The sequence below is a fragment of the Arvicola amphibius genome, chromosome 1, assembly GCF_903992535.2.
Source record: "Arvicola amphibius chromosome 1, mArvAmp1.2, whole genome shotgun sequence".
In the NCBI taxonomy this organism is placed as follows: Eukaryota; Metazoa; Chordata; class Mammalia; order Rodentia; family Cricetidae; genus Arvicola; species Arvicola amphibius.
In genome coordinates, this window is record NC_052047.1 from 187,040,756 (window position 1) to 187,061,390 (window position 20,635).

The 20,635-nt window shown below is 53.5% G+C and overlaps 1 protein-coding gene across 1 annotated transcript in view; it reads right to left on the reverse strand.

Moving 5' to 3' along the window:
• The window catches only part of Sh3pxd2a (SH3 and PX domains 2A), a 203,038-nt gene that overhangs the window by 14,445 nt on the left and 167,958 nt on the right, over positions 1-20,635 (reverse strand). The window contains 6 exon segments of the mRNA XM_038321072.2: positions 4,077-4,102; positions 4,104-4,201; positions 8,751-8,834; positions 10,911-10,917; positions 12,403-12,468; positions 12,470-12,513. Coding sequence (XP_038177000.1) covers positions 4,077-4,102; positions 4,104-4,201; positions 8,751-8,834; positions 10,911-10,917; positions 12,403-12,468; positions 12,470-12,513 — 325 coding nt within the window.

Sequence of the window (20,635 nt, forward strand, 5' to 3'; positions counted from 1 at the left end):
GGAGGATATCTATAAAGACGACTTTTGAGGGTGCTGATGCATGCCCAGCAGTCAGAAGGACGAGGCAGGAGTGATCGGAGGTTCTAGACGATCAGGGAAAGCAACCATTTTGGGATTGGATTTAAGGCCTGCACCACACCTCAGCCTTGGCCGGAGAAGCATTTCTCTCTGCAACAGTCAGTAGTTAGTGCAGACTCACAACCGGTTTTTAACCATTTTTATGCAAATAATAACTGACTACTGAATATCTGCCCTCAATGGGATATCCGTGTCATTGCCCCATCCCACCCTCCTTCTCAGGGGACATCAGGGAAGAGGGGGTGGAAAGAATACTGAGCTGGAGGGTGAGGAGGAATGCCCTGGGAAATGCTGTTTTCTGGACTCGACAACACTACTGCACCTATGAAGTCACAGTAGCAACAGTTACCTGTCCAAGGCAGATCAACACGACAGCACTGATGGGACCCAGTGAGATTACACGCACACACACACAAGAAGGAGAGAGGACATGTAGGGAAGAATGGGGATGCTGGGGGTGCCTGCGGGGAGCAGAAAGGGGGAGCTGGTCAAAATATATCACATACATGTTCCCATGTACAAAAGTCTCAAAGAGGGCTGGAGAGATGGCTCAGAGGTTAAGAGCACTGGCTTGTTCTTTCCAGAGGTCCTGAGTTCAATTCCCAGCAACCACATGGTGGCTCACAACCATCTGTACTGAGATCTGATGCCCTCCTCTGGCGTGCGGGCATACATACAGACAGAATGTTGTATACATAATAATAATCTTTCAAAAAAACAAAAGTCTCAAAGATTAAAAAGAGAACGAGAATTCCATTTTTATTTTAAGCTCTAAGTCAGGCTGGGCTCGAGAGTAAGACAGACAAAAGGAAAGAGGCAGACTTTAAGCCTTAGCGCTCCGTGGACAAGCTTGGAGGCACACACCTATAAGCCTCGCACTCTGGAGGCAGAGGCAGAGGCAGAGGGGGGCTGGGCAGAAGTTCAAGGCCATCCTCAGTTACACTGGCCAGCTTGGGTACAAGAGACCTTGTGACAAACAAAACGAAACCAAGGAGTGGGGTGGGGATGTGGTGGAGCACCACCGGGTGGGGGAGGGTTCGAGTCCTACTGGAGAGACAGTGGACAGATCAAGTTCACAGAGTAAGTCCACAAATGTAACCTTTCAAACGCTGTGGTGGGCAAACACAAACTACGCAATGGGTGAGTTAAGGGCAATAAGAGAAACAAAGGAGTGAGATCTAGCTTCTTATATACGGTAAGGAGAGGGAGGGAAGGAAGAGCCAGACACTGCGGCTCACATCTACAGTCTTACCACTTAGGAGGCTGAGGCAGGAGGACTGCCTTAAATCAGACCAGTTTAGGTTAGATAGGGAGTACCAGGCCAACCTGACTATACACAAGACTTTGTGGTGTGTGTGTGTGTGTGTGTGTGTGTGGTGTGTGTTTAAAAAAAACAAATTTATGTAATCTTGGGGGGTTGGAAAACCTTCTAACTAAAGCTGCAATATAGAAAAATAAATGTCAGATGGAAAGCAATAAGCTGGATAAAATTCAAACCATTGTTATGGTGAAAACCAAACCTAATCCAAGCAAACCAAAAGCTCATAAACAAAGGCTAAAGGCAAATGACAAGGGCTGACTTAATTTTGGTGATTCGTTGACTTTTTTAAAACAACTTCTCCTCTTCCCCATATGGTGTTGAGCCTTTAATTACACGCCAAATCCACAGGGAGCCCTGCTTCTCCGGGCCCAGCACAAAACTGGTCAGTGCGTCCAACTCTGGGTTGCAAATGTCGCCCATCTTGCTCCCTGGGACACAAGCGGGCTCTTAAGAGTAGCGCTGACAGGCCAGATGTGCCGACAACTCCCTACTGCCCTTCCTGATGTGACCCTGATCTTGGTAGCGTGTTAGGTAGGAGAAAAAGGAACACAGAAGTTCATACAGGAGGTGGCTCCTCACATCCATATCACTGGGAGGTACATGCAGGTTGCAACCCAAATTATTTGTTGCTGCGAGAGCAGATATTACTGACTGAGGATGGCTGATGGGTGGAGGGTTACAAACAGAAGCAGAGAATGTCCAGGATGGAGGGGAACAAGTGAGTGCATGTTGCCTGACCTTTCTATGGCTGTAGCCAAGGCTAAGAAGGGCAAGGCAGATGTAGCAGCGGGGCCTGAGGGGAAGTATGTAACACTTTCCAGAGCCTGGGGTTCTGAAAGCTTGGAAAAAGCTGAAGACACCTTGCTGGTATCTTGTTATGTGACAGCAGCAGAGGCATAAGGACAGGGGCTGCGGGGAGACAGTCATGCCTGCAGTGTCCCATTTCACAGCCCTTTGTGTTCCATACGCTGTACGGATGAAGCTACCTCAGGCTTGAGTTACAGATACAGCAGGCAGAGCGATGAGCGGCATCAGGGGGTGGCTGTGTGTCTGGGCCCAACTTCCGCACAGCTGTTTTCCAGCTCTGTAGCAGGACTGACTCCGAGATGCAGGCTGCAGAGGGAATGGGAATGTGTAGGAGTGTGTGTGTGTGTGTGTGTGGTGTGGTGTGTGTGTGTGTGTGTGTTCTCTAAGGCTGGGGGAGGAAAAGAAAGACAGGAAATAAGGAATCAACACTCAAGCTTGAATGTTGGGAAATAGCATGTTTAAGGGGGGGCATCTGGCAACTTTCTTAAGGTAGAATGGGATCATTAGGGTCCCTTCTCAATTCAAGTCCTCACTGGCTAGGAAGAATCAAGCTACAGGGACAGTAGCTGACTAGAAGCAGCCCAGAGTGATGCTATTTGTTATCTTAAAAACACAAACAACAAACACAGAAAGCCCAAATGTAAAAGCAGCTGTGAGGATCACTTATAGGCAAACACCACGTCAGCCAGCAGCCCAGATGGGCTACGTTAGGTTAGCCTTTCCACGTCCAGCTTGTGGCTGATGGAATTTGCACTGTGGCTCCAGCTTCCATCGCTTAGAGAACATGAAAGACCACGGGTGGCTGCTTTGGATAAGCCATGTTGGAAACGCACAGGCCCCACGCCACCCTAACAGGATGGAAAGGTTGTATCTCAGTCCTCAGACTGACAGGTACTAGGGCAAGGGTGAGGGGCAGCACTGTCCCCTCAGCTCACACTAAGACTCAGTTACCTGCGTCCCCCCTGCAGCAGGGATGTAGCTTTAAGATCCCAAGCTCTGCTGTGTTCTGAGCCACTGGTGCACGAGTACACGCACAGACAAACCACAGAAAGTCTGGGGGGTGGGGAACTGAAGCAGCTTCCCTGTTGCTTACATGGGGGATTGTTGTTAGCTGGGTTGCAAGCAGAAGAAAAGAGAGAAGCTGAGCAAATCCCCCACAGCTGAACCGCTCCAAAAAAATTTTGCAAACACAAACACTCTTAAAGGCAGGTCTAGGGCTGGTGACAGCAGAATGAGCTCCACGGAGTTTAGCTTATTCTCCAGACATACACCCAAATGAACCTCATTAGGCTCTGAGGCAAGGGAGGGGGAGAAGGCAGAGTGCGATGTCTGGGGCCTTCAGTGTTGAACTGTGAGTAGCAGAGGCAGCCTGCTGGGGCTCTGCAGGGCCTGTGGAGGCTGGGCTCTGCAGGGCCTGTGGAGGCTGGGGCTCAGCAGGGATTGTGGAGGCTGGGGCTCTGCAGGGCCTGTGGAGGCAGGGACTCAGCAGGGATTGTGGAGGCTGGGCTCAGCAGGGCCTGTGGAGGCTGGGGCTCAGCAGGGATTGTGGAGGCTGGGGCTCTGCAGGGCCTGTGGAGGTGGGGGCTTCAGAGTATCTCAGCTGAGGCCGGTCAGGCAGCCAAGAGAGATGCAGAAAACAACATTCAGATGGCTGAACTCTTGGCAAGTGCATGGTGAGAGACCGCACCACTGACTATGGTTGAGCTGGCCCTGTGCCTCCTGTCCTCCTGGCGGGGGGCTCAGGTTGTGCTTTCAGGATCCCATGAGACAATCAGAGGGCCGAGCAGAGCCAGCACACAGCTGTCTTTAGGATCCACCTGCCATTGGCCACTTTGAAACTGAGCTCTGTTGCCCGGGAGCAGGCTCCTACCTGATGTACCACCAGCCTTCCAAGTTCTCTCCGAATCACCTCCCACGGTGACGCCCTTCTCGAGAGGCCAATCTCGTCCTTGCTTTGGCCTAGTGTAGGGCTTGCACCGGTGACATACTTCTCTTCTGTGAGTGGGTGGGGACAAGAAGAAAGCACAACAGTTATTTGAGGCTGTTGGGTGGCAGGATCCTGCCTCCCATTCTCCCTCCGCCCACCGGCCTAGTCTTGTTCAGGCCACTTACTAACATGGGTCAGCACTGGCTTTTCCAGAGAAGCAAGAAGGAGCAGGACTCAGAGAGCAAAGAGAAGGTCACTGGGTTAAGGGGGGTCACTGCTGGTCCTAGGAGAAGCTAAAGCCAGGCAGGATTCCGGGGTGCCTAGCAAAGCCGTAGGCCAGCATGAAAGCAGGGTCTCCTAGCTAGGGTGTTAGGCCCAGAGTTTGGATAAGAATCTGCTTCTCCTAGGGTCTAAGACAATAGCCCGGGGCCACCTGCTCGGTGTCTCCCAAATACCTTGGGAACCCCAGCACCTCTTGCCTCAAAACATCCATGTCCCACCTCTGCTCACTCAAGATTCCAGCCCTGTAAACCTCTTAATTTACCCCGCAGTCTGACTTACAGATGTTTCACAAGGATGCCCCCTGTGAGCACCCTACCCTAGACACAGCAGACCACAGCATCTGCCCTAGAATGGTCCAGGGAGGAAGCCCGACAGGAGAGGCTATGGGTTTTGTTAAGTCCTGTAACTGTGCCCCCGGCCCCCACCGGTCCCTCCAGGAGAACTGCATACTCTATTTTCCTTGTGTGTCTTCCCCTTTGGGGTCACCTCCAGGTTTTTCCCCACAGCACTGGAATCCTGCAAGAGCTTGGTGGGAAGGCTGAGCAGCAGGCACCTCCCTGGACATCCCTACGCACCTCTGCTCAGACGTCCATGTCTGCTGAGGTCCACACCTATCTTCAGGAAGCCCCCTGATGAACCTGCAACTGACTGCTGAGGCCACCTGCCTTTTACAAGACCAACTATAGGATGGCTTGGGGCCCAGGAGGAACATGCTGCACCCTCCCCATGGAAGAAGACCCTCAGGAGGATCGCCCTGAATCCTGCTATGTGCTATGGAGGTCGCCATGGGTACCCAGCACACAACACGAGAGGCTATTACAAGTAGAGGCTGGGACTCTACAGTGAGGGAGGAAAGAGAGGATGAGGCGGGGACTGAGTGGGAGGCTTGCTTGGGAGCTTCAAAATAGCAGGAGCCTGGCCTGGAAGCCGCCTGCTGCTCCTGGCTCCGGGCTGCGATATACCCACTCCTTGGACTCCTTCGCTGGACCTTGTTGGGCAGCCTGCCTCAGCCTCTGGGTGGCTCTGGGGATTAGGAGAGAGCTGCTACACCAACGTCCTGCTGTGGGAGGGCCATCTGCCCGTTCTCCCCTGGATTATTAGGGTGCTGTCTGTAGCCCTGTGCAGAGGGGGGGGGCTGACAGCGTTTTCCTCCCTCTGGGAGAGGCAACTGTCTTGCCAGGTTTGCAGGCTGGAGCTGACAGATCAAAGGCCATACTTGAAAGGCTGCCCAAACGCAAAAGGTAGGCGATGGCCATAGACAGCTGCACAACTCTTCGCTGGGGTCCCTTTTACCGCAGGCCTTTCTCGGCACCAGCTGAGGAGGGCTCTGCTCAGGGCCTGCAGATTCCATCCCAGCCCTGCCCAGGAGTGCTGCCACACTGCCTGAGAAACCTGCCCAGCCAGATTCTGACTAGGGCTCTGGAGAAGTTCCACAGGCTCAGGCCAACCCTGCTCCATTTTCCAGTGGGGCACAGTAAACCCTGGCCTAGGCAGTGGCTAAGGGACAGCGCCAGGTCTGGAAACGCAGGGCCTGAGGTCCAGGGAGGTGTGGGCCTGGACTCCACTACATTTTGCCTTTGTTCGGCCGGGCTATTTTTAAAAGCCCTGTGGTTCAAGCAGGAAGCTATTGGGAAAGTTTTCCTAGGCAAGGTTTGCTTTTGAAGAGAAAAATGACAGTCTTCTTAGGGGAAGATCAGAGGAGCCTGCCCTGCCCCATGGCTGAGAACAGGGCCTTGACCATGTGTCCAGCCTCTCAGATGCCAAGGCTGGCCACAGCAGCCTTTTAAGTATGTGTGGTGGGCGGAGTCCGAGGGCAGCCACTTGGGGCAGGGGGCACAGCCACGGATAATTGTTTCTGGCCAGTGAAGCTAGTTGAATCTGCAAAAGACCCTGTGCTTGGGGACACTGGGGGGATGTCATGCTCTCTCAGTTAAAATTCTAAACAGCAGAGGCTTGTTCTGTCTGTTCAGTGCAGGACTCCAAGGGGAGTTCAAACCCTGGTTCCTGACCACCCCTCTCCCTGCCTGCCTCTTTAGACAGGTGGATTTCAGCTCTGTTCAGCCAGGGAGAACAGAGACATAAAGCCACCTTTGGCTGATGTAGGCGACTGGGGTCTTGGGCCATCTATCTTACAGGTGAGCTGCGGATAAGCAGAGACCAGTCCCCCCTTTTGGACCTGGCCATAGACCCCATGGTCAATGTCTAGACAGAACAACGCTCAGACAGATGGAAAATGGTCTCTATAGGTAGTGAGTCTGCAGGTGGTCTCTGGAAGATAGTCCCCTTTAAGAGATAGGGTTGAGGGAAGACTGAGGTGGCTGGGGGGCTGGTCAGAGCTCCTGGGTTATATGATCGGAGCGTGCATAGATGACGGCACTCCTGCCCTGGTGAATGACGGCTGGCCAGGAGGGCGGGGGGTGGGGGAGGTGGACAAGCCTGCCCCAGTTTGGGAGGCAGGGGCTGGAATCCCTGTAGTTTTCCAAACCGCAGAAGCCTCCTCTTTCCAAGCACTTTCCCTCTGTCAGCAGTCTCTCTGCTCCCCTCCTGGCCCCCTTCAGCTCCTCCACTAGAGAGGCCTGATTCCAAAGGCCTGGCCAGCTGAGGGATGGGGGATAGAGCTCCGGGAAACACGTGTGACTTTTTTGATCTAGTTACTCGATGACCCACTGCTGGCTTTCTCCTCCAGCTCCACTACTTGCAGTGTGGGCCCACCAGCCAGCTCCTTGCAAGGCCTCCTTGGCCGCCTGATTCACAGGACTAGGGCTGGAGTGATAAATGAACCATGAAGTTAGGGCTTGTCTTTGCTTGTGTATAGGTGACTGCAGAAGTGTGGTTCCTATGTATACGCTTTAGTTGTGGGTATTGCTGCCAGTTACATGCTGAGGTGACAGGGAGCCATCAGGTGTATGCAAATCCACCTGTGACTACGTAAACCAGCGACATGTAGCCGGGCCTAGGTGTGGTGGCACTCCTGAATCACGGTCTACGAGAGGCTGTGTATACAAGCTTATGGATGCACAGCTGGGGTGGTGCTCGGATATGACAGTACTAGCCACACCTGTGGCTTTGGGCCCTTGTGTGGGCTGTCTCTGGTCTCGGTGCATCTGTTGTGATCATGCAGGCAAAGGCATGTTTGGGACTCAGCAAGCGCTGGGTACAAACAGGCCAAACCTTTGTCTCTCTCGTGGGATTCTGGCCCACATCCTATTTGTCTTGCCGCTAGAGCTGGAGGCCATGTTCCACCCTAGCATCTTAGCAGAGCTGGTCCCCTCCCTCCTGGCTTAGGGTGGCTTCTTGCTTTAAATGCGGCCTGTTGCTGCTTCTCCAACACAGGCCGCCTGCATCAGCCCCAGGGTCCACGTAAGTCCTGCCTCAGGACAAGCTGGGTTCTTCATGGCCAACGCTCTGAGTCAGCCATTGGCGGTGGCCACCCTGAAGTTCCATAACGTTCTGTAGCCTGAGTCTTGGGAAAGACACTGCAATACACTGTCAATTGGGACAGGCTTTGAGGTTGAGTCATGGGGTACCCCATTTTCCAGAGAGGCTTGTGTTCACTATATTCCATCTCAGCTCCCAGCTGCTCCGCTCTAGTCTCTGGGGGACAGGAGAGGCTGACCACCCACCCAGCATGAAGGGCTGCAGATGTTTAGGGGTGCAATCCAGAGGCCATCCCTCCTGTTCCTCACCCTTCCCCACAAATCCCTGGATGTTGGAAGGGTCGTGGCCACACAGCCCTGAATCAGCAGATGTCAGCTAGGGACTCAGCTCAGGGCCTTCCTGTCGCCTTGACTGAGCTCCCTCCTCTTGAGATCCTGGAGGCCAGTGCTCCTGCTGAGGGATGGCCTCTTATCACTGTTGGTTGGGGACTGCTCTGGTGCTGTGATGGCTTTGGCTTCTGTGCCCTTCTAGGTTCAAATGGAGAAGGGCTGTAGGCTGAGGGAGTATTTCTTAGCAGAAGGCAGGAATAAAGGACAGGAGAGGAAGTCCTGACAAGAATAGGAAGCTATACGCGGTACCCAGGACAGGGATGGCCTTCCTCTGAGACCCAGGGACCTCCCTCATGCCTCTCTTCCCTTCCAAGGAACATATAAACTCACCATCAGGCCCCAAACCCCAATGCCCAGGGCACTAGCAAGCCAGAGCCGCCCCTTCTGCCACTCGGATCAATTCCCAAGTAAGGCCCTGTCCCCAGTCTGAGCTGCAAGTGAATGAGAAAAAGGCCTGGCCAGTTCCGGGTGAGTCAGGAGACCACAGGCAGAGAGCAGAGCAGGCAAAGGAGGGGGGTGTTAGTGAGAGGAGCAGCTGCAGGGAGGAGAGGCAGGCGCCTGTGGTCACCTCGGCTGTGCTGCCTGTTGACCATCCTCGCCCAGGGTCCACCGGCGATCCGGCGCCGCAGGTGGGCTTTACGTCTCTTGGACACTGGTGTGAGAGATGGTGATGGTGCCCACGGCCACACGAACCAAACCGGTGGAGAGAATGGAGATGCGGATGAGCAAGGATGGCGGAGGGGAGGAGAGAGGGAGATGTGTCCTCACTGCTGGGTGGTCCCTGTCAGCATTCCAGACACTTTCCACCAAGTCCCTCAGCCGCTAACCCCCAAATCTAGGGGTGAGATGGGAAGACCCTCACAACAGCCCCCCGGAGATGGAGGATCATTGCTCCCCCAGTTCTGGGCAGTGTTTGCTATCCAGTCACCAAGCAGACTGTCAACTTGTCACCATGGCCAGCAGCATGTGAGGGAAGAAGGGTGGCCAGGGAAATGGGGGTGAGGGGAGCTCTTCTTGCTGGTCAGAGCTCTCTCCACTCTGTGTTGACTTATATCTTTGCTTTCCTATTTGTTCCCACTCGGTGGGGGTCTGTTGAGGGCTGTGACTTGGCCTTGTATCTGTCCCTGGGGCCTTACACAATGCCAGGTCCTGGCCGGGAAAGGTTTGCTGCATGAGCCCCGCACATGGGCGGAATGCTACAGGCTCTGTCCCTTATGCTCTCCTTTTCTGTTTCTGATGACAATGACCACAGCTCCCGGGTCGACTGCTCGCAACCAGACCCCTTCGCCTGGATACACCTCTCCCCCTACCATTCCCTCACAGGTGGGCATTGAGCTCTCACGCACCCTCTGCCCTGGGTCTGGCTCCCCAGGCTTTGCTTTCCTATGTGACTCCTAAGGGAACGAATCCTGGGCCAGGGTCCCAGGCGCCAGCTTGCCGGCACCACAGGAAGCTGCCAGACTGCCTAGTTCTGGGTAGGGTGGACGAGCTGGTAGAATAAAAGTGACAATTGCCACACACACCTGGGCCAAAATTCAGTAAAAGCTTCTGAGAATACCTGCGTGCCCTGTGAGACGAGTGGGCCCGTGCAAACTCCTCCCTCTTCCTTTTCCTTTTTAAGAGTTTTATTTTATTTTTATTTTATGTGTATGCATGTATGTCCACCAATGGCAGAAGAGGGCACTGGAATTCCCTGAAACTGGAGTTTGAGATGGTTGTGAGCTACCCTGTGGGTCCTGGGAATTGAACCCAGGTCCTCTAGAAGAGCAGTTTAGTGTTCTTAACCATTGAGGCATTTCTCCAACTCTGCAACCTACTTCTTACAGAGGCCTAGGCAACAGGGCTAGGAGTGTGATCTCCAGCCCAGACACACTCCAGGTTCTTCCAGGCTCCTGCGAAGGCTCTGTAGACCTGGGCAGGAAACTATTAAGATGTGGCCACAGGCTGGTGGCACACAGGTCCTCCAGAAGCGTGCAGAGCACGCGTGTGTTCTTGGTGCACACATGCAAATACACACACTGGTGAGCCTGGAAGCTACCTTTGGCTGCCCTCTAACTCCCTAATCCATCAGGGTCAACGTCTTCCACACTCTGTCAACTCTATACCACTCAGAGTCATGGAGCCAATCTCAATTAGGGGATCACTTCTACCAGACTGGACTGCAGTCATCGTGGGCATTTTCCTGAGTGTTGACTGATGCAGGAGAGCTCAGCCCACCGTGGGCAGTATCATCCCTAGACTTGGTGAGCTAGCTTCTTAAAAAGTTTAAGAAGGTCTGGTAGTGGTGGCGTACGTCTTTAAATCCCAGCACTCGGGGAGGCAGAGGCGGGGCGGATCTCCGTGAGTTTGAGGCCAGCAGGGGTCTACAAGAGCTAGTTCTAGGACAGGCTCCAAAAGATACAGAGAAACTCTTGTCTAGAACCTGCCCCCAACACCAACAAAGCTTAAGAAAGCTACCGTTCTTAAACAGAGCAGAAGCTAGAGATTGCACCAGTAAGCTGTGTTCCTCCGAGTTTCAGCTTCAAGCTCCTGCCTTGACTTACCCTTGAGGAGGTACTATAACCTGGAAGTGAGACAAACCCTTTGCCCCCCAACGTGCTATTGGCCATGGCGTTTATCACAGCCACAGAACGATCTGTTACCACCTGGTCCCCGCTAAGTGCCCAGGCCTGCTGAGCGCTTTTCTACCCTGTCTGGTTCTGTCTGAGGCCTCCACTGCTACACATACCTCTGCCCTGCTCTTCCCGTTGTAGCTTTTCTGTCATAACGCTCTCCTTGACAGGCCCAGAGTGGCCTTCCCTCTTCCCAAGCAGATACCATAACACAGTAGCGAGAGTGCCCGCACCCAAACCTGATGAAGATAGTCATGTGACTGAAAGGCTTTGTAATTAGAAATATGACATCTATGATACATCATCACTCAGGGGGAGGTAATAACGGTTTGCTCCTAGCCTTGGCACTGGGGCCTTTTGAGAGGTCTTTTAAAAAGGGTCTCACTGTAGCCCAGGCTAGTCTTGAACTCTTGAGCCTCTGCCTCCACCTCTCGAGCATTGGGATTACAGGCATAGATTGCCATGCCCAGAGATCTGCTGTTCCTGAGAGGCCTGACAGGCCTTGAAGAGCAGGGCACTAGATAGAGGCAAGGTCTGGGGATTACAGCTAGACTGGATGGAACCCAGCTCAGAGGTCCAAAAGAACCAGAGTCAGATATAGGCCTCAAGGACTCAGGGTGGGAAACAGCTGAGTCTGAACATCCCAGCTTTTCCCAAGGGGCCTGGGGCTCTGGATCCTGTTACAGGGATGTGTTCCGAATCCTTCCTCTAATCACAGGGCTGAAAATGAGGCACCGACTCAAGAAGGGTGGGGCCCCAACCACCAACAGAGCAACTAACATCTTAGGGAAGGATGAATAAGGATTCGGGCCCTTTATGGAGCTGCTTATTTTGGCTTGGGCTGCAGAGAGGAGGGGGACGGAGGGACCGGCCTGAGCTGTGGGTGGCAGGTCTACATCTCTCTGGCCTTCAGACCCACGGCCAGCTGGACCATTCCTACTGACCGTTAGGGAAAGGATTCCTGCTTCCAGGCCACGGGAGATTTGGAAGGCATTAGGAGCAGGGAGTTGGGACATGGAAGGCTTGGACTCATTGGGCTGTTGCTGGCTTAGAGGGCAGAGGCAGTTTCCGTGAAATGCATGGAGAAACACCCCAGAATCTGGGAAGTTGAGAGGTGGCTCACAGGCCAGTCTGGGCAGCTGTCAGTGTCCAGAGTGGGCAAGACAAGGCACAGCAGGAATCATGTCCATGACTGCTCCAGGTCTTTGCCTCAGGGGCCTAGGGTGGAGCTGGGAGTAGAGACAGGTCTCTGTGGAGTTCTTGAGAGAAACTAGAGAGCTTTGTGGGAAGAAACTTTCTGGTAGTTCCTACCCCTAAGCCTGTTCTCTACCCAAAGCTGACAAAGTCTGAAGTCCACAACCCAGGAGAAATTTCCCTGTCAGAGCCCTAATGGGGGATAACAAAAGACGGGCCAGTGTGTGAGGGTGACCATGTGGGTTGGTGTCAATGAATGAATCCCAACAGAAGGGCCTTGGGTAAATCCAACCTATTGTAGGAGTTCAGGTTGCTTAGGGAGAAGAGCTGGGAGTTCTCCCCGGAGGGGATGGCCCCGCTTCCCACCCAGCTTTATCAACCCACCTAAGAACCCAGAGGCCCTCACCTTCTCACAGTCTTGGAGGGGTTGATGTCTGAGTTCAATCTCGTGTGGCCATTCTGGGCCTCCAAGTAGGTGGCCAGGGGACCCACCCTGCTCTTCAGACGTGCTCACAAACCACCAGCCTGCAAAGGGGACAAGAGAGGACAGGTTATGAATGCCTGCAAGATGGGGTTGACAGGCTGGGGCAGTGACATGGAGGGCAGGCGTGGCCAGAGTGCAAGGTGTGCCAGCAAGGCACTGAGCCAGACAACCTGGGCACCTGGGAATGCCTGGACCGACTACAGCAGGAAGGACAAATCCTCCCCCTGAGGAGAGGGTCTGAGACCCACACCCAGTGTCACGCGCATTTGAGGGAAGCATTAAAAAGTGAAGCGAAACAAATGGCTTGCCTCCCACATGTGATGCACTGCTGAGGAAACCTGAGTGGGTTCTGTCTAGGCACTGGCCCCCTGGGATCTTTCTGATCTTTCTTCCCATTTGCCCCACTGGTACACGGGAGCCAGGCAGCTTCTGGTTCTGAAAAGCCTGACTTTCACAGAGACTGACAGTCAGCTGTCCGTTCGTCCGTCTGTCCGACCCCCCACCAACCCCCCAGCATGTCAGTGGCGGCGCTTCCACTTCAGCTGCCCACTGCTGCCCTGGAGCGTGTTGACAATGCAGTCACAGTAGTGGGCACTGCATCCTCCTCACGTGACCTCTGACAAAGCAGGGCCACGTGACAAAGGCTCATTTCATATCTCCTGTTCATTCATGGGTTTGTACACTCCCTTGTTTCATTCATTCAAAAAACCAGCTGTGGAATAAGTATCTGAACCCCCCTGGTCGAGGGTCTCCTGGCTGTCTTCAGACCCTCTCCAGGGGTCCTTATCCCCACTGCCCTTCCCTTCTCTCATTGTCCTCCAGTAATCTGGTGCCAAGGCTCCTTTCTGTTCAAGGCAGACTCTCTGGTCCTGTACAGAGCCTCGGAGCTTGAGCAGCAGCAAGGGGCAGCTCGAGAGACCACAGCGGGGCGTCCTCCTAGGGGTCTGGGCAGCAGCAAGGGGCAGCCTGAGGAGACACAGCGGGTGTCCTCCTAGGGGTCTGGGCAGCAGCAAGGGGCAGCCTGAGAAGACACAGCGGGCGTCCTCCTAGGCACCCCTAAGCTGGCTTTGGCCTTGGAAGGTGGAGGAGACTGACTGGGGATAAGAAGATAGAAGAGGGAAACTGAGCACAGCAGGGCAGGCCTGGGAACACAGCTCATTTCGCAGGTCCTAAGTCAGCTCTTACTGTTCCTTATGACAGTGTCTAGGCGAGGCTTTGCCAAGTCCTTTCAGGACCAACTTTTTCTATGCCAAAGTGTCCCTATTGCCAATGCATCCTCTAAAGCAACTTCTCAAGGCCCCAGGGAGGCAGGTGACTTGGTGGTCTCATGGAGGCTGGGTGACTATCTTCCTCTTCTAAGTCATCCTGGGCAGGCGCTAAGGATGCATCCCTTCTTCTAGGCCGAGGGCTTGTGGGGGGGATGCTGAGGGTGGTGGTTTCGTTTCAAGGCGAGGCCTAGAACCCCGACTTTCCCAGGGGGGATTTTCTTATCAGTCCATCCAATCAGTCTGTATCTGAGCTCCCAGGAGGCAAACTCCTAAAGTCTTCCAGATTCTCGTCCCTACATTCTCCTTCCTGTGTGAACCTTCTTCCTCATCTCAGGGGCTGTGAGACCAGGAGTCAGGCTCTTCTTCCGGAGGCTGTCTGTCCTCTCTAACTTTGCCATTATGGCACTTTTCCTTGTACATGTTGCTGCCCCCCTTCCTGAGGAAGCTCCTAGGGACAGGGCAAACCTGGCTTCTCTGGCCTACCTTCTGCTGCACAGGCTCGGTACTAGGTAGGAGGCTGGACAAAGACGTGCTGAGGGCTGAATGGATGGCAGTGGGACCCTGTGGGCAGAGCATCACGTGGTTCCTGTGTTCCTCACACTGTGTCTCTAGCGGTCCTCTTTAAAATGCAATACGACAGAAACTTCTGAGGCGTCTGACCACACCCACGCATATCTACTTCCCTAGATACCAACTTAGGACTTCATTCTCTTGTGGCGGCCCCAGGACCTGGGGCTGAGACTGTCATCATCCTTAGAGCATAGGCCTAGTGGCCAGCACTGCCCAGGAACACTAGCCCAGGCTTCTATGCAGTCCTAACACGTGTAGGGACTGGGCTGGGTAGCTCCAGGCCTCACTGGTGTGAGGTAAATAATGACGGTTCTAGAGAGAAGCCTAACACTGGCTCAGCCATGGGCACCTCCAACAAGCCACGATGGCAGGCTGACACATTGCTAGGTGGGCATGGGTGAACATGGGCAGACGTGTCCACCTGCTCCTCCCCACCCATGGCTACTGTCAGGCCTCTCCTAGATGCCACTGACTCAGACATCAGTGGGCTCCTGACTAAAGTCAACCACTGCCCTATGAGGAGCGAACAAGACCCAAACCTCTGAGGATGGCCAATGGGATGACCCAGGGCACCTGTGGGGTTTCCAGGTGCAAACCGCAATGGGTGTACCTTTCTGCAATGGCCGTGTGTGCACAGGTGAATGGATGGGGGGATGGGGGAAGGAGGGTTATGCATGTGTACCCATCTGTGTGTGGGAAGACACACGTACACATGGGAATGGAGCTAGGTCTGCATCTGCATGCACTACACAATTACAGCCAAACACACAGTAAGCACGCTCAACTCCTGGCAGAGGTCACTTTATTTACTCTCCAGGATACTGAAGAATAATGTCATTGTCATTTTAGCTTCCCACTTTAGAGACAAGGGAGGGCTTAAAACGTAGGGGGTTCAGCTAGAGCTCCAAGTCTTTGCCACTAGAGAAGAAGAGTGCTTGCCTTCATGCACGGGGGTACAGAGGACTCCTTGACACACTGGGGTACCTGCATACTGGCACTGATGTTATCCTGGCTTAGTATCTCCTGGCTGTGCAACCTGGGGCAAGCTAATAAACCTTTCTGAGTCTTAGTCTCCCTTCTGATATTGATAACCAATAGGGCCTACCTCCCGAGGCTGACAGGAGAATCAGAGAAGACACCAGGGGCTGGGCTGAGCTGGTCCCAGGGTGGGGCTGGGCTGAGCTGGTCCCAGGGTGGCGAGGGTTGTGGATCACTAAGCTTCCATAGGGGTAGTATGCTTTCCCACAAGCCGGGAGAGCTACTCCAGCTAGAGGGCCCTGGGGGCAGGTGGAGGGACCCCATGCTGTTGATGGAGAAGTGCAGAGGGTCTTGCTTCAGAGAGAACCGACAGAGCACCTTGTGGGGATGTGACAAACAAGAGGAGAGGAGCCTGGTCTTCTGGACAGAGGCCCAGGCTGGAGAGTCACCTACAGGAGCAAAGTCCTGCAGCGCTTCTGCTCCTCCTCCTTCCCCAGGAATCAAAGGCCCGCAGCAGCACTGAGGGTCAGTCACAGGCAGAGATGCTTGGTAGCCCTCAAGAACTGCCTGCCTCCCTTTATCTTGGTCCAAGTACCAAGGAGAAAGAGAGGGAAGAGGGGAAAAGGGGGACAAGGGAGTGTAAGGGGGGGAAAAGAGGGGCAAAGGGGGGAGAGAGAGAGACTGAAAGACAGACAGACACAGAGGCGGGGGAGAACATGACACCAAGAGGTGTAACCCAACATGTTCAGTTAAGGCTAGGGATGTGGATGGCAAAGACCGGGTCCAACCAACCCCAGGAAGGAACCACTCAGGTTCTGAGCCAGATGCCCCATCTCAGGTCATTTTTTTTTTTTTGAGACAGGGTTTCTTTGGAGTTTGTCCTGGACTCACATTATAGACCAGGCTGGCTTTGAAATCACAGAGATCCGCCTGCCTCTGCCTCCAGAGTGCTGGTTTTAAAGGCGTGCCCCACCACCGCCGGCTTCACAGGTACTCTTTGGTGACCAGCTGTTAACTCAGGATCTGTCTGGTCAGTTTCCGGAAACGAATTTTAATTGAGTCTCTCCAGTGTTGGCACATGGAGGTGGGGTTAGAGAAAAAGAGAGAGAAAAGACCAAAAGGAAAGAGAGAGGCACAGAAAGAGGAGCAGCGGGAGAGCAGCTGAGGCTGAGCCTCTCCAGAAGGGGGCTGAGCCTGCCTGGGGGGTGGCAGGAAGTGATGGGCACTCCCAGGCCACTGCTGTCCCCAGGGTGACCAGGCTACAATGGCCTCCTTAAGTAGGGAGGATAATGAGCTCATTAGGGCCAGAGTGGAGGCCAGCTGTATACAATTAGGATGTAATAAAGTCCTGTGAGGTCACTGCTCAGCCCAGGACAAAGCAGTGGCGGGGGAGGGGAGAACCTAGTCCTTCCTCCCCTTCTGGAATCCTCCCAATCCCTCCAGATGCTGCCATGTGTCCTCCTGGAGGCCCTGAGTCTCCCCACTCTCCTGGTTCTGCTCACCCTGGAATTGGGTCCAGTTTGGATCCTGGTTTCACCCAGAGGACCAGGCCTCACTGGCATACCACGATAATGATAATTATCGATGGGGGGGGGGTCCCCCTCAGTCAGGGGCGCAGTGTTGTCAATGACCTGGGATGTTTATAGAGCTCCTGGTAAGGGCCAGGCACTGTTCTAGCATCACGAAAACCACTCCCTAAGAACAATCTTGCAGGTTCTCCTCTGCCATCACCCCAGGCCGGGCACACAGCTGTGTGGCCAAGCAGGAGAGGCCTGGCCTCCCAGCTCCTGTCCTGGTGTCAGCCTCTTGGCCAAACCCAGAATTCCTGAGACCGGCTGCAACTCTGATTTGGGGATTTGAGAGGCCTAGCAACCTTAGGTGAGCTCTAGGTCTTACTTTTATATCCAACACAGTGCCCCAACTCTTTCCCACCTGAGCTAACACTACTCACCTCACACAGGCCTCCCTAGGCGCCCATACCCAGGTGACAAAGGTGTGTCGTGAAGCCAGGTAGCGAAGAAGTTACAGATATTTTCAATTTTAATGGTTTGGGTTTTGGAAGACCAAAAGCCCATCCTACCAGAATCCTCAAGTAGCACCTGAGCAGCTACCAGAAATGCCTCCATTCTGCCCCTCCTCCTCTTTAGAACTGTGATGTGCCCAGGCATGCCCTTGTTTTTAACTTGGAGAAGGTGGGAGATGTAGCAAGGAGGGAAGGACCGTCCAGGCATACATCACCAGCATCCACCACCTGGTCGCAGCTGGGCTCCAAGGCCCTCAGCTTCACTTCCTTCCTATTAGATATTATTATTACATATGGTGTATTATCACAGCAGATCAGGGCTTCTCTCTAGAGGGACAGAGGGACAGGAAATGCAGTCCACTCGTACATGCTGTGCCTTTAAGAACAGCAAAAGGCCAGCCTCCCTGGGCCAGGCCTCCCCTGGTCAGAAGGCTCTGTCACTACATCCTCTTGCCAAGACACACTCCAGTTCTCAGCATGTGCCCTCCACTGTCCAAAGCAAACAGAGAGGCTTTGGAGCCGGTCAAAGGCTCCCCAGTGGCTCCTGTGTACACCCACACAGCCGCTGCCCTTCTGACCCACTCACCTAGTCCTAACCTTGGCACTCACCCTATTTTGGTGTCTAAGGTCCATTCCCTTCCCCCATATGGGACCTTGAGGTCACAGGGGCCCAGAACCTTCCCAGGGTATTTAGATTCCAAGACTATGAGCACAGACTGCCTGCATCACCATTTGGAAGGCTCCCTGGAGCCCATGGCAAGGAGACAGGAGCTGGGCTGCTGCCACCTCCCTAGATGAACCCGGAGTGAGGCTGGGGTCTGTGAAGCCCACGGTGCTCTGGTGGAGCTGGGCAAGTCAGTGTTCTAGGCGAAGTACTGAGACAGTGGTTCATCTATCAAGCATTTGCGGGCAGAGAAGGGTACAAGGCAGAAGAGCAGGTAGAGATGGGCTTAATCAAGGGTGCTCGAACTATATACTGTCTGGGATCAAATCCTAGCCCCGCTACTTCCTAACTAATGAAATGTAGCCCTAGGTAGCATAGTGTACGCATAAGGATTAGATACTCCTACGTATTCTAGTAATAGAATATACATATAATAATAATATCTAATTATACACTAGATAAAAGGATCCAAAATAATATCCAATTTCTAACGATTTTCCAAGAGGCTAACTTCCCATTTTTAAGTGCAAACCACAGAGAAGGACAAAGACCTTCAGGGCTGGGCAAAGGATCTTACGTGACATACATGTGTGTATGCGCGCACGCGCATGTGTGTGTGTGTGTGTGTGTGTGTGTGTGTGTGTGTGCGCCTGAGATTTAGTCCTGGTGACACTGCTATTTGGCTTTGATCTGGGAAGGTCTCCATCAAAAACGTGCAGATCTGATAAACTGGGCATGGTGTCACATGCCCGTAACCCTAGTACTAGCAGGCAGAGGCGTGAGAATCAGAAGTTCAAGGTCATCCTTTGCTGCATTGTGAGTTTGAGGCCAGCTTCGGCTGCATGAGAACCGGGGGAGGAAGAGAGAAGAAAGGGAGAAATAGAGGGAAGAGAAAAAACTATGTAGATCTGGCAGTATTTAGGGCCAGGCGGAGGTGGAGATGGGCATCGGAGAGTAAAAGATGGTACCAGGCTTGGGTAGGAGCTGCAGGGCAGCAGGGCAGCAGGGCAGCAGGGTACCAGAGACCTAGCCCTGCATGTGCTAGTGGCTGATGCAAGAAACCAAAGCTACCCAGTGCTCAGATCTGGGGTGAAGGGAGAATTCACACAGGAGCTGACAAGCAGATGAGGCTGGGGGTGGAGGAGACAGTCTGTTGGGAAAGGGCAGCCTGTGGGAGTATGAGCAAGGGCAGAGTGGAGGAGGCAGTGTTCATCCCGGTGACGCCCAGGATGGGGTGAGGAGACAAGGGAGATGGCGATGGAGACAGACACTGTCTCCTGTCCACATCTTTATCTCCCAAACAGGAGGTGGCTCAGAAAGGTCTGTGATCCAGCGAGGTGATGTTCAATGCAGTGGTAAAGAATATGAGAAGCATGACAGAAGTGGTTGCAGGAAGGAGACATTTGAAGATGACGGAGGAGCAGAAACTACAAAGAGACAGGTGTGGGCTGCTTAGACTCAGGGTTGGATGGTTACATTACAGTAGCAAACCTCTTTAAAAAAGCGATGAGGGTACCAAAAAGGACACGTCTCCTACAGTTCCTGACAAGGAGAGATGTCATTTTCTTTCTGGGCAGAGGACAGGGACCTATGGCCCTTCTGTCCACCCCCAGGAATGGGTGCTGGACTGGACATGCTCCCTGGCTAGTAGTGACAAGTGGGCCCAGGGAGAGGAGGCAGCACTGCTGGGCACCTACAAATGCTGCCAGGGCTGGTTTCAGGGACGGTCCTGTGAACCTTGGATTTATCCATTACCATCGGGAGTCTCAAGATGCCGAAACAGTAGGAAGGCCAGGGGACATAAAATGTGAGGGCCTCAGCTTCCAAGGAAGAAAAAGGTAAATCCCAGAGCAGAAAGTGGTGATTTCAATGATGGTCGTGGAATCGGTTTCCCCAGGGGATGCTCACTAGGCACACGAAGGAGTTCTACAGACAACAAAGCAAAGAAGGAAGGGGTTCTAAGAGCCAAGCAACCTGCTAACCTGGGTGGTTGGGCTGTGCCAAAGCCCAGGCTTCTGGGCCCTTGAGTCTGGGTGATTCCCCCAGCTTCTGGGGCTGCAGCACTGCAGGAGTCCCAGTTGCCGGTTGGCACATTTACAGAGGGCCAATAGGAGCCTGTCCTGCTGGATGTTTCAATTATCACAGGGTGAGGACATACATGCTGTGTTGGTGGCACCACCTAATTTAGAAGAAGCTGTGGCCAGGACCAGAAGCCGGGGGGAGGGGTCTAAACAGATGGCAGTGACAGGTCAGAATCTCACAAGAGGTTAGGTATCAAAGCAGGGATTGAAAAGGCACAGCCTCATACAGGGGCCATTTGCTCTTTGGACCTGGTGGAGGGTGAAGGATGCTAGTTTTGGGATGTGGCTCAGCAGCTGGGAGAATATACTGCTCTTGGTAGAAGATCTGAGTTTGTAGGCCCCCGAGGTGGGCAGCTCAGAACCATCTGTAACTCCAGTTCCAAGATATATGATGCGTCCAGCCCCTGTGGGTACCCGCACACAAGTGCGCATACCCATATACAGACCCCCTATAACTAAAATCAGTAAGAATAAATACTTTGTTATATCAAGGGATAAGGGTACAGCCAAATTGGAAGAATGCTTGCCTAGCATCCAGAAAGCTCTAGGTTCAATCCCCAGCACTATAAAACCAGGCAC